General features: G+C 44.5%; 1 protein-coding gene across 27 annotated transcripts in view; it reads left to right on the forward strand.

The window, feature by feature from the left end:
- Nucleotides 1-26,750, forward strand: part of JAKMIP3 (Janus kinase and microtubule interacting protein 3) — a 94,904-nt gene that overhangs the window by 37,983 nt on the left and 30,171 nt on the right. For 15 of the 27 annotated variants that reach the window (XM_074875573.1, XM_074875572.1, XM_074875580.1 and 12 more), the window contains 11 exons: nt 46-178; nt 2,692-2,933; nt 6,187-6,684; nt 16,990-17,205; nt 18,817-18,936; nt 19,388-19,534; nt 20,457-20,588; nt 21,106-21,141; nt 21,645-21,704; nt 23,163-23,291; nt 24,808-24,936. In XM_074875573.1, coding sequence (XP_074731674.1) covers nt 2,799-2,933; nt 6,187-6,684; nt 16,990-17,205; nt 18,817-18,936; nt 19,388-19,534; nt 20,457-20,588; nt 21,106-21,141; nt 21,645-21,704; nt 23,163-23,291; nt 24,808-24,936 — 1,602 coding nt within the window. In that variant the 5' untranslated portion in view covers nt 46-178; nt 2,692-2,798. The remainder of the gene's footprint in view (nt 1-45; nt 179-2,691; nt 2,934-6,186; nt 6,685-16,989; nt 17,206-18,816; nt 18,937-19,387; nt 19,535-20,456; nt 20,589-21,105; nt 21,142-21,644; nt 21,705-23,162; nt 23,292-24,807; nt 24,937-26,750) is intronic. The other 12 variants (XM_074875582.1, XM_074875590.1, XM_074875591.1 and 9 more) reach the window with 5 other exon arrangements.

Consider the following 26,750-nt stretch of genomic DNA (forward strand, 5'->3'; position numbering starts at 1 on the left):
ATTGTTATTTTACTATTATTATTTTTTGTTATTTTATTATTACAGCTGCCCTGAACTGTTAAGCCTCTTTACTCATCCTTGGACAGGGAATAGTGCTGCTCCACTGTGGTTTTGACTCTGAGTCATGATGAATAAACCAATGCATTGAAGGTCATCGTCCAAAAAGATTGTTATCCAGGTTAGTATTAAGAAGGTTGGAAATATTTTCCCAAATTTGGGCTTTTTTGTGTATGTTTATAGTATAACTTAAACGGGCCTTTAAAACAAGGATTTACTTCAAACTAGAAATATAGTGACAGTTAAAAATGAATCCTGGTAAGTTTTTGAACTGAGAAATACATATAATCTGTTCAGGATATAGCTTCATCTAAGCAAGTCAAAGTTTTCTAGTGAAAAGTTTTTTCATTAGATTTTACATTCTTCTGCAAATGTACTTGTTGTTGTAAAATTCCCGACCAGTTCTGCCTTTTGCTCTGAAACAACGAAACCATGTTGTCCTCATCCTTGGGTCAGAAGTTGGCCCAAGTCTTGTCCGAGAACTCTGCTGAAAGGCAGAGCCCTTATACCACTGGCTTTTGTACCTCCTCTGTTACTGTAGTTTTTAGGATCATCCAGTTCTCTGAATATTATTTTGATCCTTCTCTTTGCTGGTGGTGTTTCCCCATCCTGCCTTACCATGAGCACGTATCTTTTGTGTGAGCTTGTTAGCTGGTCCTCTGGGCGTTCCAGTCATGATTTCACTCTCATTAATTTTTTCATAGACAATTTTAAAATAAACTTTGATGGGGAGTCAGCCTTGTCTAGAGGCAACTGTTTCTTTGCGTGTGTTGCTCTTTATCATTTAAATAGGAATGAACTGGGTTTTCACAGCCATGGTCTATACCCACAGATTGAAAAATTGCACAGGATAATTATCAAGGAGCTTGTGCAGCCGTGTGGGAATTCTCCTTCCGTAGTGCTTTAACAAAGTAATGTTGTTATAAGAGAAGATCCTACAGAAAGTACACACAGTGTGAGAGAAACACTGAGGAAACATCCGTATTTCAGGAATAGAGCAGCCAGTGCCCACGTTCCGCTGCTCCAGAGCTAAACAAGCCTCCAGTACATAGCGTTTTGCCCAGAATATCTTGCTGTCGTCAGGTTTCTATTAAATTAAATCTGTTCATGCTATTGATGACCACTGCGTTAAATACTGATGAGAGGAAGAACTGACAGCAACCTGAACACCCTCCTACTGACTTGTTCAGTTCAGAGTCATCAAGTGCATAATATTAATGAACTGTCTGTCTGAATCCACAGCTCTAAGAAATGAATCAAATGAAGTAAGGACAAGCTGTGATCCCCTCAGTCAAGTTCACCTCTGTGCAGACAACTCACAGGTCACAGGGATTTGATTTGATGAATAGATTAATTATTTATTTTTACACAGAACTCTGATAGAGTTTTCTGAATCATAGGATGTGCTCAGCATAAAAATAGCATTAACAGATAAAAAATACCATCTTTCTCCCTACCCTTATCTGTCTTTGTCTTAGGTTGCAAATTCTTTGGAGCAGGGTTGTGTCTCGCTCTTAGGCTCCCTGTGCCTGACAGTTGTACTAAGCTAGAATATGTTTTTTGCGAGGATATGTTTTCAATAACTCTTACACTCTTTCCTTAATAGTATTGATTATAGAGTTTCATTGATAATATGAGGTTCTAAATTTGGCACAGCCTCTACAGACTTCAATAATGCTTACCTGTTCCAGAACACTGCTGTTCATTTTGGGGCAAAGTCTCTGTTGGAGAATTTTGAAATAAAAATCAACAAATGCATGTAGCTTTTAGCACTGCACTTAATATTATAGTATCTGTTTTACTGACAAACCTGAAGTTATCATTATAAATTGTCTATGTTGTATAATTTATAAATGTGTTGGGATTAATGGGTTGGCACAGAGTGCAGACTATATTAATATATGAATTCTGTGAATTGTGGTCCATTTTTGCCTGGCGCTCTGCTGTTTAATAACATTAATTTGCTTGTCTCAGGTTTTTTTGCTTAGATTTAACTCCAAACCTCTTTGTGTGAATAAAACTCCTACACTGTTACCAGACTTAGACAAACCTATATAGATCTTAATTGCTGTTTTGGTGATGCACCACACACTCCTGCCTGGAAAGCTTCTGCTGCCTTTGGGTGATCTCTTCTTGCTTCTGTAGCTTCTTACTCTATTACTTTTATTATTTTTGTCATGAATATCTGAAAAGTATTTGTAGGAAATCAAACATTTTTTTTTTCCTTAAGACATTTTTTTAAAGAACATAGAAGTATTCTGCCTATGTTGAAAATAGTTTTCCCAGCTGTTGCTGCCTCCCAGCCGTGACAGCGCCAGGGGATGGTGCTTGGACGTCCCTCCCGAACATCCACATCCTCTGCACTGTGTGAATTCCACTGCAAATGAAGTGACAGAAAACGTTTATAGTTTGTCATTTAAATCTTCTGCTCTAGACAGGTGTAAACCAAAATATTGTTAGCCCTGACAATGTGTCTAGCTCTCACTTAATCCAGGGAAGAGCCACTTTAGCTGGCTGACATGTACCTTGTGCTTTCTAGAAATGTCTCGGGTCTGACCATGCGTGAGGTGGGTGTCGCGTCACCTGCTCACCCCCGGCAGTCTGACAGCTCTTATGTGATTTCCCTCCTTCCAGGCAAGTAAGAAAATGTAGTGGGACGGAGGCAAGGACGAGAAGCCCCGAGCAAGCGCTGGGACAAGGGCCTCCGGGCGGGACTCCTCTCCCTGCCACGCGGCCTCACCATGTCCAAGAAGGGCTCCAGCAGCCGAGCCAGGGGGGAGAAGCCAGACGCCTTGGCAGCCTTGCAGGCTGCCAACGAAGAGCTCAGGGCCAAGCTCACCGACATCCAGATAGAGCTCCAGCAAGAAAAGAGTAAGGTGTGCATCTTTTCCTTTCCTTCCCCAATTTATTAAAATAAACCTAGTCTGTTGTTTCTGACTACTAACCGCTCTTTGCCCTGCTCATAGCTGACTTCTACACAACTGCCACAATAAATCAGAGTGCACGCACCTGGAGCTAGCCTTCTATGGGAGACAAGGGGCAACCCCTTTACTGCAGATTTTTAAATTGTTCTCCTTGTGTTTATAATGTGCATATGGACAAAAGATCTCTGAAAGTGAGGATGCTTTGGTGTCGCGGCTCTTGGTGGCAAAGCCAAGCAGCGAGGGTGGGCAGTCCCTGGGCAGGCAGGACTCAGCCATGGGCAGCACGCTCGCTCCTGCCGTGCAGGCAGAAAGGAAGTTGAAAAATAGCATTGCTAAGTGCCAGCAAAAGATCTGGAAAAACAAACACCCGCTCAAAACAGGTGGTGTAAGCGTGGTGGTGGGCTGAAAGTTGTCCACGTCCTTTGTTTCTCTTGCTACAACTTTTTCTAGTAAATATTTACCTATTTATGAGGATGGCTACATCGAGGGGTTTGAATGCAATTTTGTGTTATTCAGAAATTCTCTTTGCTGATTCTTCTCTTTCACATTTACACTAATTTCATTCAGCTTTTATGCTCAAAATCCTTCAAACTGACTGTTTACAACTTCCAGATGTACAGTAATAGGCCTCAGCTCTGCCCTCTGCTCTGATGGCCACAGTTCAAGGAGCCACAGTTTCACCCCGAGCCTTTGAGAGGGCAGTGGTTGATGTGCCTCGAGTCTCCGCTTTAAGAGCTCTCAGCCACAGCCTTCAGGCCACTGCTCAGTGAGGGCATACAAAATTTGTCTGCTTTTCACTGATCCCCCCAGTTAGTTCCTACTGATAAACTCTGGGGTTTTTTTTTGGTTCCAGAATGTTAATAGAGACATACATTACCATGCAGAGACAGAATCGGCACTTTTCCATTAATTTGCATCGTTATTAGGCATTGTAGACCATGACTCCAATTTTTAGGGAAGCTTTTAAGGGTATGTGTAGATAGATAAAAAGAACATTTATTAATCCTTTTGTTGTGAAGCAGCATTTGCAGTTTTAAGACTGAGGATCCTGTTTTCCTTCTCCCTGTCCTCCCCAGCCACTTCTCATCATGGCTTCTTTTGAGTTTATGGTATGGATTTCAACTGAAATGTCATTTGACCCTTCTGTGGTCAGAAAGACTTAGTTATTTGTACTGAATAATTCATTGCCTTAAAAAGCATCTGATGAAATGCAATAAAATACAGTGCTTCGCAGTAGCTAGCACAGAGCTTTTTAAGTCTTGCATGTGCATGTCTGCGCGGTGCAGTCTGGATCTGTGTGCCTGAGCGTGCCAAAATAACGGCCTAGCACCTGACTTCTCACGTCTTCTTTTGGGGATGTGGTGTGAGAGCTTTTGCAGATAGCCAGCTGAAAACTAACGTAAGGACTCAGGCTTACACCACAAGATCCTGGCTGATTCCTGAGTGGGTATTATCTTAAACGTGAGTCTGTTTCTAGCACCTACATCACACACGTTCGCCTCATCTCGGCGCATACGCTGCCTGTAGTGTTTGGATATGGATGGTTAGTTCACCTGGATTTCATGCTGCTTGCATAAATTTATGACATTTATTTATATTGTATTAACTCATGCTTCTTAGGGCACTGAATTGGCCAAATTAAAGACTCCATAGCATTGCAAGGAATTATTATTTACTTATAAAAATAGAATACGATGCCAAAATCAGCATCGGCACCTAGGCTTTCATCCTCAATATCAATAATTTGCAAAATTATAATGATACATTTTTGTTTCTCTTTTTCTAAATATGTGGATATTTCCGCTTATGCTGGTTTCCAGTGAAAGAAAGGTCTTTTCTACAAATTTGTCAGGGTTGATCTTCTTATTTTCACAAGTTACTTTTTTCTTAGAAGACTTCTCAAAGTTCTCTGTAACGTCACCGTTTTTTCTTTACACCTCTACAGTTTGATTCCACAGTGTTCTTGTTTGTGAGGGAGACTCTGACATATTATTAGCAAGGAAACCTTATTGTGTCAACTGAGGAAGAAATATGCATCTTTATTGAACAGAGTCGACTGGAACATTTTTCCCAGTAAACACTTCAGTGATTAAAAACAATGTAGTGAATATCCACTTCTTAATTTTAGCATTTAAATATGTGCACAGGCTGTTCTCATAGACATTCTAGGGCAGAAAAGACAGAGCAAACAGACGTGCACTCTGACTCGGAATAAACCTGCCCAAAGGAGAGGGTTAGCTTTGCAAGCACGGCAATTGCTGCAGATATGCGCTGGGCACATCTCCTAGTGCAGTACCTGCCACGCCAATCACCAGGTGGGTCGCATTCCCCCTAAGAGATGTGAGTAGCCCAGGTATGGCTGCTGAGCAACTGCCAACCCTGCCGGCTTTCCAGCGTGGGGGCACATGTGTGGCCTCCCCGGCAGGGACAAACAGTCACTAGTGCTGCGGACAGAACTGGGGCCAGCACACGGGGCGTCAGTGCCCAAGTGCGGTGGGCACAGCCGTGGCCGCCCGGGGAGCAGGCTGCATCCCGAGGGCTTTAGCCATCATCCCTGTTGGTTTTGGTTGTGTGGAACTGCCACGGGTGTATTGGTGACAAGGGGGCACCCGCCAGCACTTCTGCAGAGAGGGTGGGTCTGTCCGGGCCAAGGCAGAGTGTGCCCAGAGTATTGTGGTAGGTTTAGAACAATTTTTACAATGCCAAGTCCTCCCGGCTGTGTTGCTGATGATCCCCACAGGTACCTCAAACCTTGAGTCAATGACAGCTGTGACAGTGCATTGGAAGTATTTGCCTTAAATTGTAAAAAGCCTTTTTTCTGTGAAAATGTTGTGCAGAGGTTTGTAATGTCTATTTTCTTCACACGAAATGCGTCAAGAGAGGAAATCGCTCTTTTGTAAGTCCACAGCATGAAGGCTGTGCGGCAGAGCTCGGTGACCCTAGTTTTACCTGGAAACTCCTTAAAAAAGGGATCTTTAATATGTAATGAAGTATTAGATCATAAAGAATAAACAAAATGCCAAATGTGTAGGTCTACGTGTGGTAATACGGACTCACCAGGTTGGGCTTGCACTCTAAGGCACAGACATACAGCATTAAGGCCTAATATTGTAAAGTGATCTGTACTGTTTTTAAATAGTATAGTGATTTATATTAATAATTTTGTTGATTGAAAATACTGTACTTTTTTTGATTTTCCTTGTAGGTCAGTAAGTTGGAAAGAGAGAAAAATCAGGAAGTTAAGCAGATCAAAGAGCACGAACAGCATAAAAGTGCAGTGGTGGTAACAGAGCTCAAAGTCAAACTTCATGAAGAGAAAATGAAGGAGCTTCAAGCTGTTCGAGAAGCACTTTTGAGACAGCATGAAGCTGAACTGCTTAGAGTAATAAAAATTAAAGATAATGAAATCCAGAGGCTACAGACCCTTCTCAATGCTGTACGTGACGGGGCTCCTGACAAGGTGAAGACGGTGCTGCTCACGGAGGCGAAGGAGGAGGCCAAGAAGGGATTTGAGGTTGAGAAAATAAAAATGCAGCAAGAAATTTCAGAGCTGAAGGGAGCTAAGAAACAAGTGGAAGAGGCTTTAACTATGGTCATCCAAGCTGACAAAATTAAAGCAGCGGAGATAAGGAGTGTGTATCATCTGCATCAAGAGGAAATCAGCAGAATTAAGAGGGAGTGTGAGAGAGAAATTCGTAGACTGGTACGTGTTGCTATCTGCATCTATGTCTTTTCTAAAGCTTATGTTATTGATAGTAAGTAAATGAAAGTTCAGTGCTGGACTCAGAGGGATGGGTAAGGAAGGGCATTCAGACTTCTGGAGCTTTCTCCACATCTGTTTTACATTTACTAGTAGCAATGTCAAAATGTTTTTAAAAAACTATTAGGATGTTTTGTAAGGAACTTTTTATCCATGTCAGTGTCTATTAATACTGTTCATAGTGCAGACATCAGGAAGGAGGCTTGGGTTACTAACTGGTTTGGGGAACTCTACAAATCTGTTACGTTTCTTGGCCCATGCCTCTGTTTCTCCACCATTTCTTCCTTGCTGATCCACCTTGGTCGCTCCTTTTCCCTGCCTTTGTGGTTCCCGTAAATATCCCATAATGAGCTTTACATAGTCCCCAGGGCTCTTTCTTCTGCATCCCATAGTGAGTCCCATACCCCGCAGGCAGTGCCCCCCGTGAGGCGTTCAGGAAGGAGCTCTCGCCGTGCCCCACCTTGGTGCCTTTCCCCCAGCCGGGCGCTGGTGCTCCTCCTCCAGCAGCCCCGCGAGCGGCGGCTCAGCGGGTCCCCCCTCACCCCCACTGGGGCTCCTCACCCGTCGTTGCCCACCTGAGCCCCTCTGGGGCCTTGTGCGTGCTGAGCAGCCCTCGGTCACCTAATGGAAGCATTTCACTCGCAGGTGCAACAGTCAGAGTCTCAAAGGCAATAGCTGCGTGCTGATGGCTTCCCAGTGTTCCTCCAGTGCGTTTGGAAACCCGTTGGAGAGGTTAAAATGGCTCGTGTTGCTTGGAAAAGGGGAGACCTCCTGCCGGGAGGGAGCTCCCTCCAAGAGGGAAGTCTCTGCGGGAGACCCTGGCAGGCCACCAGCGCTTCCTGGGTTTTAGGCTGATTTCTCCACCACCATCTCAGGCACTGGCCTTAGGAGTCCCAGCGCCCAGTGAGCATGCAGCTGATTTGCAGGACCATTTCCCTTTACTGCTGCTGCCTTTCCCAGGGCACAGGAACAAATGGAACACCCATACTCTCGTGACACATATTTTGGGTCTTGTATTTATTTGAAGTCACTGTCTTTTTGTGATTGCCAGGCTTTTTTATAGCGTGCAGTGTCTCAGTATAAACTCATCCGTGTCTCTTCTAAGTCATTATCCCTTGACTATTATCCAAATCCTAAAAAAAAAATGTAAAAACGCAGAATCAGCTTGCAGACTGACCCCAAGTCAAAGCATGGCAGTGTAGCCATGCTTCGGCAAGCGCCTGCAGAACACACCTGCCACAGGCTTGGTGCAGCATCGTCTGCGTCCTAACGAGCCACGGCGAGTGACTGCGGCCGACACGCTGCGCGCTGCTCCGTTGGTCCCCGGAGTGTTACGTGCCCTTTATTTAGCCACCCCTTCTCTCAGTCTTTAGGTTGTTAAGTTTTTTTTCCCTTCATAGATTATTTTATTTTTATGAAGAGGATATTAAAATAATTTATAACCAACTGATCTATTGATACTGTTCAGATATCCTGCAGTGTAAGTACTTTCTTGTCTAAACATACATTACTAGATGCATTGATTTAATACATCGGAATGAAAGGATGGCTAATGTACATCCTAAATAAACCTGCTGCATTACATGGCAAGTCCACGCTAATGGCCTCTAATGTAGAAGCTATAAAATAAATTATGTTCTTAGTTATAAGGAATAGAGTGGTTTGATGTTATGTTTTCTAAATTGCCTTCGAAAATCAGACTTTTTTTCATTCCTGCTTGAAAGAATCAGATTATCATCTAGCTGTACTAATTAAATTACATGATGCCATTGTTTTACCAAGCCCTGAGTGCTTCCTGCATGACTCGAAGTACTCTCAGCTCCATTGACCGTAATTGATTTCAGTGGGAGCTGTTGGCTCCCGGCACCCCGCAGGGGAGGGCCCTGGCGTGCTGGGGTGCCATGGCTGGTGCCATGTTGTATGATAAAAGCTCTCCCCTCTAGGAAAGCGAGGCAGTTCTCAAAACACTTAAACTATTACTGAAAACCAGTGCTTTTTTCCCTTTTTAGGATAGGAGCCATCAATAAAGTACACTCATTGAGCCTCACCGGGGCTGCAGTGAGACAGGGAGGAACACAGAATAGCCTGACGTGAGCAGGTCTGTCCCTCAGCAGAGATGGGGTTGCACCTCCCTGTGGCAGACATCCAGCCTGGAATTGTTGATGGATTCACATCAGGGTTTTAAGAGCTCCATGATTCATGTATGATGCATTATTTAGTCATTGTAATCAAGGGCAGAAGTAACCTTCAAGCAAATTATAATTTCACGCCTAGAAAAATACTGCTTTTTTTTGTTTAGTCAGATTAGAGAAAGGCAAGTGGTACTCATTCATGTTTAGCTTGGCAATGATGTGAAGCCTTTTAACATAAAGTAATTTTTTGAAGTTATTTATCTCTGATAATACTTTCTCATTTCTGAGGCTTAGCTTATGGAAAATACTTCATGCATAGTCAGACAAAGACTGTTTGGAAAAGGCGAGTTAGTACTAATCCGTTATTCTCCTTTCAAATTAAAACTAGGGGTTTTTTCTTTATTGGGCAGACAGCAATACATTTGTTGATGTCTTACTTTAGACTTTTAGAAAAATGTTGGATGGCCTTTAAAGTAACAGATGCGGTAGGAAGATACAACATTATGCAAAAAGGAACTGTACAGCCATCAAATTTACTTCAAGCAAATTGGAGTTTATTTTGGTCTTCAGCATCATCCTCTTTTGTCAGATTTTGCCAGGGGAGATGCAGGGTATATATGCTGAGGCGTTCGAAATAACCAGAACCTTCCCGTTTTCTTGACTTACTGCGACTTTGAATGAAGTTAAGTTGTCGCTTCAAGCCAAACCCAGCGCCAGTGAGTGAACTTTGTCCTCGCCGGGTTTCTGAGGGGAATCCTTGCATTTTTACCTGCGTGCTGTACCCATCTCCAGCAGCAAAACTAAAGCCAAAATATTCTTCTAGTCAAAAGGAGACTTCCAAATGCAACTGCAAGCTGGGTCCTCCCCAGCTCACGCTCTTGTGCCAAGAGGTGTTTGCAGCTGACCCAGAAGACCCGGACACAGCAAACAGGCTGTTACTGTCGTGGTATAATATTTGCAGTATGTTTGCACTAGAGGCACACAGAGGCTTGCAGATTGTAGCAGCTAACAAGGTGTGATCTCTCTTTAGAAACAGTTCCCACTTAGTGTTTAACAAACAAAAATTCTAGCTGTTTATTCTAGGTATTTTTCAGGTGCCAGGGTAACTATTGCTCGTTGCTGCCAATGGCTCTGGACTAATCTCATACAGCAGGGCTGAGCGTCTTGCAGTTCTGTGAGCAGCGCAGGAAAGGAAATAACGTGTTTCGCAAGAGTGTATGTTCAAATTATTCTGGCCCCGGGGTTTCTGTTTGCACATATGGCTTGTGCTGTTTGTGTCTGTAAAGTCTGAGTGTGACGCTCTCCAGAGAAGTACAACCAGTGAAGCTGTCCCTGGCTCAGAAGCTTAAGAAATGTTAATGTGAAAGATGAAAGTCCCTTGCAGATGGTAACAAGTATGGCAACGACCTTCTTTCTAAAGAATTTCTAATTTTAGTAAACTTTTTTTAAATTTCAATGTGTGCATTTTGAAACAGCTTAAAATACTACACGAATGTATTTAATTTCATTTGTACGATTTCCCACTAATAACAGCACACCCTGTGTTGGTGTGTGCATGTCCAGGGAAAACAGCCCTTCAGCCAGGAGAGTTCCCTGAGATTAACTGGCCTTGAATTTGGTTAACGGGGACTAAAATTCAGTGCAGCAAAGAGCATTTAAATTGTACTTAACTGTAGATTGGTCAGAAAGGAGAAGTGCTGAACAGCAACAGCCACTGCAGCCTCCCTTCCTCCTGCCTCTTTTATAAGGGGACTAAAACAGAAATCAGAAAAACTGAAGAAGTGAGAGTTGTTAGAGACTGGAAAGTGTTTATTTTCATTTTAAGATAAACTTTAGTTGATGGTGACTGCCAAAAGGTTTAATAACCTGCTCTAATGCCTCATGTAAGACTACTGTACGTTGAGACCTTCATGGCTTCCTCACGGTAACTCAGCACCACAGACAAGGCTCTGAACCTCGATGTTTACAGACACCGCCCTGAGATTTCTCTGTTAGGCAGTGGTAAATTAGTGAAGATGTCAGATGAAAAGTGTAGGAAGCTGGCTTTTTAAATATTAATTTTATTGGTGATTGATTTAGTCTTTATCTGTTCCTTTTTATTCCCTCGTGTGGTGAAAAATTACCGTATTTGGTTTTATAAAGGTATCTCAGCAGTCATCCTATAGTGAAAGGTAGACAAATTACTCAAGGTGAATAATTACTTCTTGCAAATGTGGATTTTTTTCATCATTTGTGGTTTGAACCTCATTTACAGAAGTATTTCTTCCAACTAAACTGGGACTACTGAAGGATTTTGTTGTATGTTCAGCTATACATTACTCCTACATTTTGGAGGATCAATAAACCTCCTAGGTCTGAGTTGTTCCTTTGTGTTTTACAATCCGGTTTTTAGAAAACATTTTTCCGCACAATCCTAAACAAGAACTCTGCTCTCTTCTGTGCTGTAACCGAGTTGTTGTTGTGCCACAACACACCTAACGCAGGGCTTGGGGCTCCCGAACGTCTGGAGGCGCTTTGGAACTGATGGCACTGGATGTGAGGTTTCTGCTTGCTGCAGCGTGGGTCTGAGGCAGCACCCGCTTCATTTTATGGCGTTTACCGGTGGCACTGCACAGTTACACGGCCCTGAGCGTGTCCTGAGCGCCAGGGAGGCGTGAGGGGTATTTGAAGGTGGAGCAAAAGAGGGGATGCAAAATCAGGCAAGTGTGGGAAAAATCTTTGAATCTTTCTTTATGTACAATTATTTCTCCCATCCAATGTACTTTACTCAGCCGGGCAGGCTCCCAGGGCCCCTTCCCGGGAAGCGTCGGGAGCCAGTGGGGTCCCGGGGCAGCCGCGCCGCTGGCAGCCAGAGGAGCGGTTTACTGCATCGCCAGGTCCCGGGAGGCACGTGCCTGCCTGTGGCTGTTGCTGTAGGATGTCAACTGCCTGGAAACGGGCGTAGGACATTTACTGTGTGTGGGACCAGCATTTTCTGTTTGGTTAAGTATAACTGGGATTTAATCAGCCTGAAATAGAACCGTTCTTTGGCCAAACTTGTAGCAGAATCTCATTGCAGAATGAAGTTTTGGTAACACATATTGCATGCGTCTGTGTTTAACTGAAAACATGATATGTCATCTCCTCCTGAGTCTGATGATTTGGCAAGGTTACAGGAACAGTGGACATGCCCTGCTGACAGTGATCACCTTTTGAATTCTGGAAGATGATGTGACAGGAGTTTCCTGGGCAATGCTGGGGGTTTCGTCTGCATGGCCGAGGGGCCACAGATCCTGCTGTCCTGCAGAACAGTGGAATGAGGGCTGGAAGGGCTGCTTCATTGCTTCAGAAGAAGCAATGGGATAGCCACAGGTTTCTTCAAATATCATCTCATTATGACTCTTCAAGACCCAGGCAGCCTGCGGGATTCGGAGACTAGAGAGTGTATTTTCACCTTGCAGCTGAGCCAAGGTGAGCAGCCGAGGCCACCAAAGCCCCCGGCCATGCTCCTGGCAGCGCCTGCCCACCCCACCTCTGCTGCCCCGGGCCACGGACGCACAGAGGGAGCCAGTCCAGTGAGCTGCCTCGGCAGCAAATTAACCATCAAAGTGAAAAAGAAGAGTTTTCCCAAACTTTGGGAGGGAGAGGCAGGGTGCGGGACCTCCTCTTCTGGTGGGGGTTTGCTCTTGTGCCGTAGCTGAACTGCAGTGACGAGTTGTCCTCTTGAGGAGCTGCCGCTCGTTGCGGTGCCTCTGGCAGCAGCACGTGGGGATGACACAAGTGCTGCGAGGGGCATTTTGCTCCTGTGAAAATACATCAGGTACTTTGCCGTGTGCAGCTTATTGCTGCAATATACGTTGTGACGTATATTGTAACAAGATGGTACAGTAGTGTGAGAGGGGATCACACTTTGTGTTTTGTTTTTCATCTGTATTGAAATAGAGAGAATTCTCCTGGGTCGAAAGAAAAGAAATCCCAGCCTGCTCCTGTGTTGTATTGGCTGCTCCCACCATTTGCAGTGGGGGGAGCCAGTGCGGGTCTGGGGCTGCAGCGCTGTGTGGCAGAGGTGTGTGAGCACGTTAGCGGGGTTTGAATGCCCTGAGTTAGGAACCTTGACAAGGCAGCAGTGTCTCCCTGCAGGAATGCTGCTGCCACCCCCCCGGGCTATCTGTAAAAGGTAAATCGTAGTAGTTGACAGAAATGTGCAGTATCGGAACACCAGCTCGAGTGACTCTTGTAGAGTATTGGGCAAAAAAACAGTTCGCATAATCTGGCTGGCTGTTGCTGGGGAGTGACATACACCCCCAGGACAAAGGGGCAATTGCATGTATTTCCTCAAGAGCCTTAAGGAAAACGAGAGGAAAGCGGCCAAGGCAGGTGAACGTGAGCAGCACAGCAGGCAGGGCAGCCCGCCCCTCCTGCCAGCCTGCATGGCTGAACCCCATCTCTCGGGGGTGATCCTGTCTCAGAATCATCTCAATTGGAAAAGCCCTTGAAGCTCCTCCAGTCCAACCATGAACCTCACACTGACCGTTCTCAACTCCACCAGATCCCTCAGCGCTGGGTCAACCCGACTCTTCAACCCCTCCAGGGATGGGGACTCCCCCACTGCCCTGGGCAGCCAATTCCAACACCCAACAACCCCTTCTGCAAAGAAATACTTCCTAAGAGCCAGTCTGACCCTGCCCTGGCGCAACTTGAGGCCATTCCCTCTTGTCCTGGCGCTGGTTCCTTGGGTCAAGAGACTCATCCCCCCTCTCTGCACCCTCCTTTCAGGTAGTTGTAGGGGGCGATGAGGTCTCCCCTCAGCCTCCTCTTCTCCAGACTAAACCCCCCCAGTTCCCTCAGCCGCTCCCCATCAGACCTGTGCTCCAGACCCTGCACCAGCTCCGTTGCCCTTCTCTGGACACGCTCGAGTCATTCAATGGCCTTTTTGGAGTGAGGGGCCCAAAACTGAACCCAGTCGTCGAGGGGCGGCCTCACCAGTGCCGAGCCCAGGGGTAAGATCCCTTCCCTGTCCCTGCTGGCCACGCTAGTGCTGATACAAGTCTCCTCTCACTTGGGCTCTCCACTGCCTGCCCGGGTGATGGGGCCCGGCAGTTCGGTCCCCCCCGGCTCTGGGAGCTTCACGGGCGAATTTCTGGGGTGTATGCCCACACTCCTGTGACTTGGCAGAGCTGCGGAGGCCCCGGGAACATCCCAAGGAGAAATTTCCCAACCAGGGAACCTATGTGTGGATTTTACCATCAGGATGGAAATAATCCGTTTAAAAAGAATCACGCAGCTTCAAACCAGCTGCATGTCAGACCGTGACAGGCAATGCACAAGGCGGGAATAGCAAATTCAACTTTGCATGGGATTCTGTTTGCATAATTGGCATCAGCTGTGCTCATGGGCTGGTTATTAATTAGCGCTCCCACATAAATATTCATCCCAAGTCGAGGCAGCCTGCTCGAACAACAGTGGGAACACCCAGGGCCGCCTGTCAGGTGGTTGGACGCGGCGCTGCCACGCGCTGCCGGTGTCGGCAGCCCTTGGACCCGCCGTGGGGAGGGCGAGTCCCGCCGGTCCTGCGCCCTCTGCAGAATGAGGCCGGGGTGCGCGACAGCCTGCTGGGGTGTGCCTGGGGACCGGTGCCTCCTCCAGTGAGTTGCAAGTTGTTTCTTGTCTTTACGTTTTCTGAATGTCACTAACGCTAGGAAGAAATGTGCTAAATAATATTTTTCAGTGAAATGCTTCCTTCGGTTTGTGCTATTTCTAGAGCGTTGCTGGTTAACAATGGGCTGCAAACATTGAGCTGTTATGCATATTTCATGAACGTGAATTTAATCATATGAGGGGAAATGTGAATACTGATGATTCTTTTGTTGTTTATGAAGATGTTATGTTTAGGGTTTTTTCTGGAAAACAAAACATTAGTGAAATACTGTGAAATGTTTTGTGTTTTCTTCAGTTTCTTTGTTCCTCCTCATTTAAAGTGTTGTCTGTGTTATACCATGTCTTTGTTTTCATACAAATAGGGATCAATTACCCAATATTCTGCTTATTTTAAACAAATAATCATTTGATGATGTGTTACCGTTTCATTTATACATCCGTTTAGATTTCTACCTGATTAGGTATTTAGCAGAAGGACCTCAGTGGGCATCTCTCTGTTTCTCAAAGTTACTAGACTGTTGCCTTAATGGAAATTGTTGAAAGCGCCTTTAATAAAATGGCACCCAAAGTACATTTGATTTGCTCCATTTTACTAAAAGAGTCTAAATTTTGCTTACCTTGAAACACAGTTTCTGCACAGGTATTTATGAGTTGCCCTACGTTGTCTTTTGGCAAAGGCTGGCTCTTCCCCCGAGGATGGTGCAGGATGTCCCTGGGCCTGTCTCTCGGTGCATCCTCCCTCCAGCCACTGAAGGGCAGGACCCACTTGGGGAGCCCCTGGGCTCTCGCCTACAGCTGGAGCTGGAACTGCGCATGAGGGCGGTGGGGTGATGGTCATGGGGTACTGGATGATGGGGTGACGACGATGAGGTGACGATGAGGTGTCGGTGCACCTCGCCTGGCCTGGGTCCAGACGCCGCCTCCACGCTGTGCAATGGAGGAACATGGTGCCCCAACCCACCGTGTCCTCTCCCACGTAATTTATTCCACAGCTGGAAGCTGTAACCAACCCCTCCACCCAAGCACACCTCATGGAAGCCATTTCCCACTACCATTGCCGGGCATGTGTGAGCTGCCATCACTGGCGTTTTCCCTGGGTGGGCCATTTTTGCAGTTACTGGAAACAAAGTACTTTGATCTGTGAATTCACAATGTCATTTTTTTCCAGGTTTACAGAAAAAGCTGTCAAAGATAAAAGTATCAAAAGCTGTTCTCACAAGGCAAAATGTTCTTATTTCAAGCAGGCCACCTTTTAAAAACTGATCATTTAAATTAAATGTGTAAAGTCTCAAAAACTTATGCCAAAAATCTTATGCATGTATGGTGTCTGAAACCAGATCAACGGCCATTTTAGGGGATGTATCTGATTTCTTTCTTATCATTATCTGTAAGCACATTTGGCAGCCCTGTGGTGTGAGTGTAATTAATACTTTATATTCCTGTATAATGTATAAGCATGCAATCCAGCTGGGAAGAGTCTGCGATTCTGTTGCAGTGCTGTCCATCATCACAGGCACAGAAGAAGATTCCGGGCTGTGCGCAGTGATTTTTGGTGATTAGGCAGGGCACAGGCCATCCTCGTTTGAACTCTAAACAGACTCCAAGGCTCTGATCCCGGTGTGAGCACCCAGCCCGTGGCGCGAGCCACCCCTCTGGCCCCCGGCACTCCGCACGGGTGGACGGGGCTCGGCTCCGTGGCTCAGGAGGCCTTAATTCCACATTAGCATTCGGAAAAAAAATACAGAAAATATTCCTGGAGCACCTGCAAATTCAACGTGCCTGATCCCACAGCGATGAGCTCCCTAACCTCAGCAGGAACAGCACAGAAAAATAGGAAGGAAGAGAATTGGAGATAGCTGGACATTTGTCATTTAAGCACTTAATGATTTTGCATAATATTTGTTATGCATAAGCAAAACTTCTCATGGAAAGGGGATAATTAAACAAATTGCTCACATGGGAGACTTGGAAAAAGAATTTTAAAAATGAACATTCCTTCTATATTCTGAAAAGTAAAAGGTTTTAATATTTTTCATTTAAAATTATGAATCCAAATTTTCAAAAGGTGGTGTCCAAGCAAAATGCTGCAAAATCATTAAAATGTTTGAGTGAACTAATCCAAATTGTGATATGAATATTAGGTTTTAAATTTTTGTTAAGATACTCTGAAATAGTACTAAGAACATGGGTTATTTCCCAATCATTCTAATTACAGAAATTCCTGTTGAAAAGAGAGATTTTCTTCTGGGTGGCCCCCAGAGGAAGAGTAACATTCCTGGGTTGGTAAAGTGATTCAGGTCGTGTGTTCACTGTCAAATATTTGTTACTGTTCTATCTCCAAGAGAGCGTTGTTGTATTTTCCATGTGGAGGGGTGTCAGCACTGTGCAACTGTTCTCTGGCCGCGTTTGGGATCGTAAGATGCTCTGTTGTTGTCAAGCCGCTGCCTGCCTGTGTGATTGTGTTCTGTTCTCCTTGTAGATGGAGGAGATTAAGTTTAAAGACAGAGCAGTCTACGTGCTGGAGAGAGAGTTAGGGGTTCAAGCCGGGCATGCTCAGAGACTGCAGCTCCAAAAGGAGGCTTTAGATGAACAACTTTCCCAGATCAAAGAGTCTGATCGGCATCTGAGCAGCCCCAAGCGGGAACTTCCTTATGCAAGTGGTGCAGGAGACGCTTCAGATCATTCGGGAAGCCCCGTAAGCACTTTCACGTGGTTTCACCTAAACGAACGAGCAGACAGAGTGACAAAAAGGCACGAAGTGACAGAATCTTGATGAGTGCACCCTGGAGCAACAGCTTTCCCATAGCCGTGCAGGGGGAACCCCGAGGCACCGATTTCTTGCTCTCATTCGGTAGACAAACCTTTAAGACTCAAAATCAAACCTCGTTATGGGAGAGCTTTTGCTTTTTTGTCGTTTTGTTTTCTGGTTTGTTTGGTTTGGTTTCGTTAGCAGGGTGAAATTTTTCTGTTCTTTTTCTCTTCCTTTTCCTCACTGTACCATACTTCTGCCACCTCCTTAATTTGACAGTTTGACACGATTTTGCCAACAAATGATGCAAATGCATTTCTAACCAAGTAATGTATGTGTGCTAGCTTTTGGAACTGCTAACAACGTGTTTTGTGAGCAGATGGACAAGGCCACTTTGCAAAGGGAAAGGGGGAAGGTAACGGGCGCGTGAAAGTGCGGGAAATCCCGCCGCCCTCCTGGAACACCGCTGTAGCTCGGGTTCTCGTGCTGCTAAGTGCTCTCGCTTTCAGTGGACCAGAAAGTGAATTAAACACCTGCTAACCTATTCTCTCCTCTTTCTTTTCTACAATGCAGTATCCAGAACGTTAAATTTAGTCACCCTTTCACAATGGCTTTTTTAATGTAACTCTGGCACCTTTCTGCTTTTGCCTTAATTTGCTAATATTAAAAACCCCTCAGTTAACTGACCTCATATGTCTGACGTATGCAGATCTTCTTCATTGCCAATCCTCATCAAGATTTCTTTTGCAACAGCCTTAATTTCCTCAGTAGAAGTGTAAATACTGATACATGAGCAAACCAATCAATTTTATTCTTTGTCCCAAGCCTCTCCTGCACCTGTTGAATGAGGAACCCTAGACCTCCCAGAAGTGCCACAAGCACTACGGACACTAATTTGCTTGTTTCGATTTGTATTTCACTTCTGCCAAACATCAGAACAAGTCCTAGAGAAGGGGAAACATTTCTAAATGGATGTAACTTCTCTCTGATTCTGAATGAGAACATGTCTACTTATATTTCTATTCATTTATAATTTGATTTAAGCATTTTCACTCGGATAAAGTGCTACCCCTTGGCTTTACGAGTGACCCTGTAGAACCCAATAAGGGCCACAGCTTTACAGAGGAAGAGCTTATGCAATGGTGTGATTGCATGGATTTTCCCCAGTTGTACTTCAGTATTTTTAATACCATTTTCTTATAACAAAGGCCTCAGAGTGGGTGATGTGTCTGAAGCACTCAGTTCAACAGTGGCATACATTGGAAACATTGCCTTAATTTTTGATATTTTCTTTTCTATTTCCAAGTTTACCATTTGTGACTTTGTATTTGCATATACATACTTCTGCATTTGCATACTTTGTTACATTTTCACTCCTAACTTTCTGTTGGTCTCATCCTGCAGCTTTCAGTGGTCAGTTAGGTTACATAGGTTACTCTCTGCCATATAATGTTTTGAAGTGGTTGGATTTGGGATAAGAAAAAGTTTGAGCTTTGAAAAATATTGATAATGCCTGTAGACTTATGAACAGTTATTTGCAGTTGATCTTTGTTTTAGGAACAGCAGTTGGATGAAAAGGACGCCCGGCGTTTCCAACTTAAAATCGCTGAGCTGAGTGCCATCATCAGGAAGCTGGAGGACCGGAATGCGCTGCTGTCAGAGGAGAGAAACGAGCTGGTGAGGGCAGTGGAGAAGCGCGGCGATGACTGCTTGTGAATGCACTGTCGTGGTGGTGCCTTGCCCCCAAAATACCAAGATATTTTCTCCTGTGCCATGTAGAAATCATTGCAGGAGTATCTGGCTCCTCCTTATGCTGTGTATTTGGTGGTATGCCACATCACATTCATCTCTGCTTATATAACAATGAATTTTTAAGGTGGCATTAACTGGGATTATTTTTATTTATTTTGAAAAATAAATACATTCCCCACATGGTACACTTGTCGCACAGATTGAATGCCTCATGAAGGAGGAACGATCTGCTTCCCCATGGAAAATACCCAGTGTTTGATAAGTTCTGCTTTGTATTAGGAGAAAATATTGATAGTGTGATAGTTAAAGAAAATTATTAATATATTTGATGAAAAATAACAGCTCCAGAGGTGTTCATTCTCTCTTAATCTTTCAGTTAAAACGTCTCAGAGAAGCTGAAAGTCAGTATAAGCCCATTTTGGACAAAAATAAACGCCTTAGTAGGAAGAATGAAGAATTGTCACATGCCTTACGTCGAATGGAAAATAAATTAAAATTTGTAACGCAAGAAAATATAGCAATGGTAAGTGTCTGTATGCTCCAGAGAGAACGTGTAATTTAGTGCTTGCAGGGCTGACGGAGTCAGGCATTGTCCCAAACTTGCAAATTTAATAGGAATCTTTCCCCTTTCTGGTGCTCACTCAGATGTTCTGTGGTGCACTACGGAGTGGTTTGTGGCTAGAACATGTTTTGTTTTACACAGAATCTTTTGGTTTAGCTTTAAAAACAAATAGTTCTGAAGAAAAGTTGAGAACAGTCAGTGTGACGTTAATGGTTGGACTAGATGATCTTCCAGGTCTTTTCCAACCCAGATGATTTTGTGATTCTGTGAAAAGAGTGGGTGAGCTTTGCACATTTTGACTGGGAGACTGTTCAGTCACCAGCTGCTCAGCTTCGACCTGAGCACAGATCACCCCACTTCACCTTGGACTTTTGTACCAGAAACACCTCGAAATCCCTCAGAAGTCTGCACTTGTGACCCTTCCCTTTTTTCCCAGTGGAATATCGCTAGCGGGCAATAGCTGGCAGCACGTAGCCGTGGCACTGCATGAGTGCAGCAGGGCTGAGCTCATCCCCGCAGGTCGGAATGGCTGAGAGCAACCCAGAGAGAAGTGGTGGTGGCCCCAGCTCTCTGCATTCCTTCCGCTGTGGGGGAAAGCTGCACAGCTCGGGGCAGAACCAAAGAGGAGATGCAGCTGAGCAGCTGCTGGCCTCCGTCTTTGGGGTGGTGGTCCCCCCATGCCCGCTGCCCTCCCTGGTGACCCCGAGCTTCCCGCGGCAGCCTGAGGAGCAGGAACAGCCGGTGTGTTTGCAGTCTGGCTCAGCAAAAGCGAAGCAAGATAGCTGCCAGAACGGCCATTAGAGGGGACGCAGGGAAGGGTCGGGTACTGCCCTTGGGCAAAGCCGCCTGATGGCTCCTCTTCTGCCCCGGGGGTTTCTTTCAGAGGCAGAGAGCTGGAACCATCAGGAGACCGAGCTCTTTAAATGACCTTGACCACAGCCAGGAAGAAAGAGAAGTTGATTTCCTGAGACTACAAGTTATTGAACAGCAAAATATCATTGATGAACTCTCCAAGGTGAGATACAATTCTGCCACTCTCACACAGGGTCGACGAAGGCCGTAGCAGGAAGCTGGAGCAAGGGGTGCCTGGGGGTTGTGTGAGCTCACAGGCACAGTGGGCGTCAGTGGGACATGGGAGCATTTCTGCAATTGCTAGAAACTGTACTGAATATAAGTGATCTGTGCAATAGTATTTGGAAAAATCCTTTCAGTCTACATTGCGCTTGCATGACAGAACCGTTGCAGCACATCCAGTAGATACGCTGGTGGCTGGATCCTGCCCCTGTGAGAGGAAATGTCAGAGCTCCTTGAGCTGGAGACAGCACCAGGGCTAAAGATTGCTGTGTACAGGGAGGGTGTTCTCCAATGTTGGGTTTGGGGTTTTGCTTCTTTGTTAATAGAAACAAAAAAATGGAAACAGAAAATACTGAAATCATAATACTCCTCAAGAAAATACCTTCTTTTGCATTTTTTTGTTGTTTGTTTCTTTAAGTCTGGACCCTTACTGACATTATTTCATTCTTTTTCATTAGACACTGGAAACTGCTGGCTATGTGAAGAGTGTCATGGTAAGAATGACATTAACTTCATCCTCATCTTCATATGCTTTAAATTGCTGTTCATGAAAAGCATGCAGGGTATAATAATATTTATTATCACTTACATCTCCATTCAGGCACCAAGCTAACAGAGTGTTTTTCTAAGCATAGATGTTGTCAAAGGCCATATCTGCAATTGTTCACCAGAGAAAAATGTAGTGCTAGTGGAGAGGGAAGCTCTGGTGAGAGGAAAGATTTTTTTGTCACCACTAGGATGACCCCAGAGGCAAAAGGCAGCGTGGTCACTCTGTCCTGATGACCGACAGCGAGTGTCCCCCATCTCTGGGACAGCTCTGCCACACTGGAATTGCATTTTTTTTAGAGTCTGATGAAGGCATGGCTGTTTCATTTTGAGGCAGTGGCCAGCATTGATGTTACTATTTCTTGACTGCCCAGTGACTGCTAGTACTGACATAGTTAATTTAAATAATGGCTCTCTGAAAACAGCTAACGTGTGTATCTGATTCTTTCAGGAACGTGATAAGCTATTAAGGTATAGGAAGCAAAGGAAAAAAATGACAAGAATTCCTAAGGTAAAAAAAAAAAAGCTCATGTCCTGACATGCTGGTGGGGATGCTGGCTTCCCGGGGCACTCCGAGCACCTTGGAGCCACGCGGGGGAACGTTCTCCTCCAGGGTCTGCAGATGGGTCCTGGTCTTAAATTTGGGTTGTGTAGTTCAGGGACATTCGTAGACTGTGTTGGGGTGTTCAGACAAGATCTGGTAGGGGTGGGGGAACCGTCTGCATCACAAGTGTCTGCATGCTCTGCGTGTACCCCGAGCGATCCCGTGGGACTTCGGTGGCGTGTGATTGTCTTAAGATGAGACAGATTTTATGAATTAACACATCTCAAAATGATCTTTTAATGGCACTGCCTGGAAACATATGTAGGTTGTAAATAATTCATTATGGAGTTTAGTAACATGCAAAAATTGCTGGTTACAAGAAGCAACAGTTAGAGCTCAGGGAAAAAGGAAATGTTAGTTAATGAATGCTTGGCAGGATGTTAATATAAATATTAGTGCTGTAACAACATCGTAAGGTATAATGTTAGGGACCTGAGAGCGAGCTGTGTTCTACATGTGAAGACTTAAGGTGGCGCTGGAGGTAATGAATCTATAAATAATGAATTGTGGTTGATGTGAGATAACTCCTTGACTCCTGTCCTCCTGCAAATGGCAACCAAGCCTTTCAAAGAGAGTTATGTTTTGTCTCCTTCGAAAGTTATCCATGGCAAATTAAAACAAAAAGCCAAAATCTAGAAATGTTTTTGCAAATCAACAGTTAAAAATACTTAAGAACTGTGTTTGAAATATGTTCTTTAGCTTTCAAACATTTAAGAGTAAATCTTTCTTTACCACCACCCCCCTCGCTCTTTTAAACAGAAAGCAGCTTTGAGTGGAAAAATTTATTTCTTCAAACTGTAAAAACATTGCTGTGGTGCTTAACTTCAAATTTTTGAGTAGAACGTTTCTTGCAAATCTAACCTTCCGTGTGAAAGTTGTGGTAGTGACAGGAGGGACGTTGTGACAATGGAATAACAAAAACATTTCAGTGCACAACTCCCGCCTCTCGCTGAGGTGAACACACAAGGCAGCAAAAAGGGTGCTCTGCTTGGCTAGAGAAATTGGGAGGAAAACACATGAAAAAGAGGCAGGGGCTCTGAGGTTGCATACTGTGATACCTAACAGCAAATAGGGCAGTTCAGGGATTGCAGTAAGTTTTAGCTGTCAGAGCACTGTCATGGGGTGAAAAAACTTTGTATGTATACACCTGTAAAGAACGGGAGCAGTTTTTCCCAAAGCAGTAGCGGGAGTTACCAATAGCCCGGTGCTGAGGTTCCCCGAGGTGTGCATGTTCACATTAGAAGGGTGCAGAGTTGAGCCTCGTGCCCGAAGGCACCGCTGTGCCCTGAGACCGTGGGGCGGGCGCAGCTGCTGGCTCCGCTGCGCCTGGCACGGCTGCGCCCGCTGATGCCTTGTCTCTGCCAGAAGCCGGTTGTGGAGACATTTTTCGGCTACGATGAAGAGGCTTCCTTGGAGTCTGATGGGTCCTCTATCTCATACCAAACTGACCGGACAGATCAAACCCCTTGCACTCCTGAAGATGACTTGGAAGAGGTATTCATCAAAAAATATGTGTTACTCTCTTTTGAAACCTTGCTGCTAATTCTTAACAAAATTCCTGGTCTGTTATATCATTCATCTGTCATCTCTGACCAGAAAATTTAAAATTGACGTTAAATTTCATACCGTGCATGTTGGTTAATATCTCTGGATCTCGAGTCTTCAGTAATTTCACGACTTTTAGCCAAGCTGGAAATATTAAATCCTAAGGATATGAGATTTATAATGGGTTTATAGGCTGGAGGTCTAAAGAGACTGAGAAGGTGGATGACCCCAGGAAGATCTGTTCACACTGCGATTTACTGCAGGTTTGTGCGCATGTAGGTTAGTTCAGATCCTTCTGTTTGTCACTTTGACCTCGGCACAGAGCGCAGCCTTGAGCAATGAGGTTTGTGTTTCTGGAAGGAGAGGCAGCAGTCACATAAAGCACCAGTCTCCAGAGGAAAGGCTGTCTCCTCGCCAGTATATTGAGGTCGTGACTTTCCTGGAGGCTCTGAATGCAGAGCACACAAAACTAGCTGGTAATACAAATAGAAGTGATTATTCCTGGTATTTTGCAGGGAATTCCCTACAAAAGCATTCCTGAGAATGTGTCAGATCACTGCACCGTTACAGGTTTCTGGGTTTAACAAGAATCTTGTAATAAACAAAAATTTCCTAGTAAGGACTTGCAGCCTTTTTGTGGTATGCTGCCTGCAACTTTTCATCTGCCATTTCACCTGTTCCAGGGGTTGTAATTAGATCTGTTAAAAGGGAACCTAAAGAACCCCTGTCTCCATCATAAAAGATACACAACTGGTTATCAGGTGTGTGCTGCACTGCAGGGAATCTGCATGTATTTTTATATGTATGAGCCTAATTATTTTTCATTCTTGTATTGACATTTTTTTCGCTGTCCATATAGTGCGAAGTTTATGCATGCAACCAGCAGTATAATTTCATTTCGTGTCAAATGAAATATTCTGGTCAACCTGACATGAAAGTATTCAGTGCTGGATGTTGTAAGGAGAGTGAAGAAGATGAAGGGCTCTTTTCATATTGATGTCACCATTTCTACAAGTCTTAACTCTAGATTAGTGTTTTAATAATTGAGTGGGACTGTCAGGCTTGGCTTATTCTCCAGATTGGAAACCTTTTGTTGTTTCAAGAAAGCGATGTTTTCACCTCTAAATGTGATGACTTTGCCTGGTACAATAATAAAGGGCGATTCTCTCATTACTGTATTATATGGATGGCAAGTTTTTATCTTTCCAAGGCGAGGGGAATTCTCTTTTTTTTCTATATTGCATTTTGTTGAAGCAGGTGTAAGCAAGAGATGTTTAAGGGACGAAAGAAATAGTCTGAGAGCATGTGAACCAGATCTTTAGTACTGTGCTTCCCAAATTGCATTTTGAAAGTAATAATTTTCGCATTTTTTAGAGAAAGCCCACTTTTTTTTTTTTTTTTTTTTGTTATTTTCCTTGCAGGAACAAAAGCAACTGGTGCAACACATCTTTGTTTTTCATTCCAGGGCATGGCCAAGGAAGAGACAGAACTGCGGTTTCGGCAGCTGACGATGGAGTACCAGGCTCTGCAACGAGCATACGCCCTATTGCAAGAACAGGTCGGAGGAACATTGGATGCAGAACGAGAAGTTAAGGTCTAAATGGCTTATATTACATGAAAATAAGGATTGTAATTGTATGGGGGTTTCCAGTTTACTTGCTCAGGTTGTTTTCAAGCTAAACTGGGGCCAGGCAGCCCCTCCGGCACGCTGCCGGCTGGGGGTGCAGGGCCAGGGGCTTGGCTGGGCTCCGGGGTCTATGCCTCCAGCCAGCTCATCCAGCATCCCCCCTGCAGTGCTGCTGGGCTGCAGGAACCACCATCACCACGGCTTAGTCTTCTCACCTCTGAGCAGTTCAAGAGAAATTCCAAGAGAATTTTTATGGGAAATCCTTAAAATTAAGCTCTTCTTCTATAAAAATTTAGGACAGATTGCCTTAAATACATAATACTTGGTATTTAATTCCTTCTGGGTTCTGTGAGATGACATGATTCCTCATAAAATGTTGAGAAATCTTACAGCTGAGATTCTTTTTCTTAACTAAATTCCAGAGTGTCCTGTGCTATTCTGCCTGCCTACTGCCTCCACAGCCCATGTGGCTTCAAATATCTGGCACAAAATGTGACGTTTATTATGAGTATGTTGTATATTATGAGGAGTTGGCAGGACTTCTCATCCACAGAATGCAGGGCTGAATCCAGTAAATAAAGGGACAAATTCTGTTCTGGGCTAACAGTTTGAAGTTGAGTAGGAGAAATGTAACTGCAAAGTCTTCATTTGTCTCTGTGCTGCTGTGTGAACGTGTTATCCAGGAACACTCAGTCGTTGGAGGAGAGGGTGAGAGTGCTGGGAGACCCCCACATCACCCAGTGCCACATCAGTGGTGCCTCCGGCACCACCTACCACCGAGCTGGGACTGTCCCAGCCGCCAGCAGCTCCCTGGCCCCAGCCAGACATAAACGAACAGCCAGATGCCTCTAGCTGAATTCCATCTTTACAGTAATATTTTGGCTTTCCTAGCTATATAACTAGTCTGGTTTTCTTCCACTGAATAATTCAAAGAGTTAACTGCTGATTTCACCACCGTCTCCACTGGCGAGTACCGCTCGGCCACCCAGATTTAGCAGCAGCCTTTGTCTCCCAGAGACCTCCCCATTTGAGAATCACAGACCATCTCACTCTCTCTGGATGCCCCGAATGCAGGAAAGCTAACATCCCCAGGAGCATGTGCTCTGCTCCGAAGCGTTAGGAATTGCACGTGTAAAGAAAACTGTAATGAAAGAAGACATGCCCAACTTGAAAAGTTACTGGATTTTACTTTTGTCGTAGTGAGACAAAAAGAGAGAACATTGCAGGTAATGCAAACAAATAAGATCATTTTCACTGTAAAGAACAAGATAAAGAGTAGATAAATGGTTTGAGGAAAGAAAATGTTCTATAAAATGATATTTAATGAATAAAACAGCTAATAATAATTACATTTATTCTCCAGAAAACATGTGTAGGAAGGTGGTGTATATTTAAATACACATGAAGCTACAAGTATAGTAAAAAATTACACACGATCCAGTAAGACCGTAGATAGGGTGCTGAATGTGTAAGGAGGAACAGTTTGCCAGTAACGTTACATATGTAGGGTCTGTTCTGAGCTTTTTAACTCATCAAAAATTTAAAGGAATCAGGTGTGCTCAGAATTGTGGCATAGTCATTTTCATTTGTCTTCCTGGAGAAATGAATCTTGGCCTTACACTGGCTTTTTTAAACACTTGCTCTAGGAGAGGGAAGGCTGTGCACTGCAGACTGTCATCGCCAGCTGTAAGAAGCCATGTCTGGTTTGCTGTCCTGCTGTCTACCTCATGGGATGCTGTTTACATTAATCTTGACTTAAGTCTCACAGACTTCTTTTTATG

This window comes from Strix uralensis, chromosome 7 (genome assembly GCF_047716275.1).
Source record: "Strix uralensis isolate ZFMK-TIS-50842 chromosome 7, bStrUra1, whole genome shotgun sequence".
NCBI lineage: Eukaryota > Metazoa > Chordata > Aves > Strigiformes > Strigidae > Strix > Strix uralensis.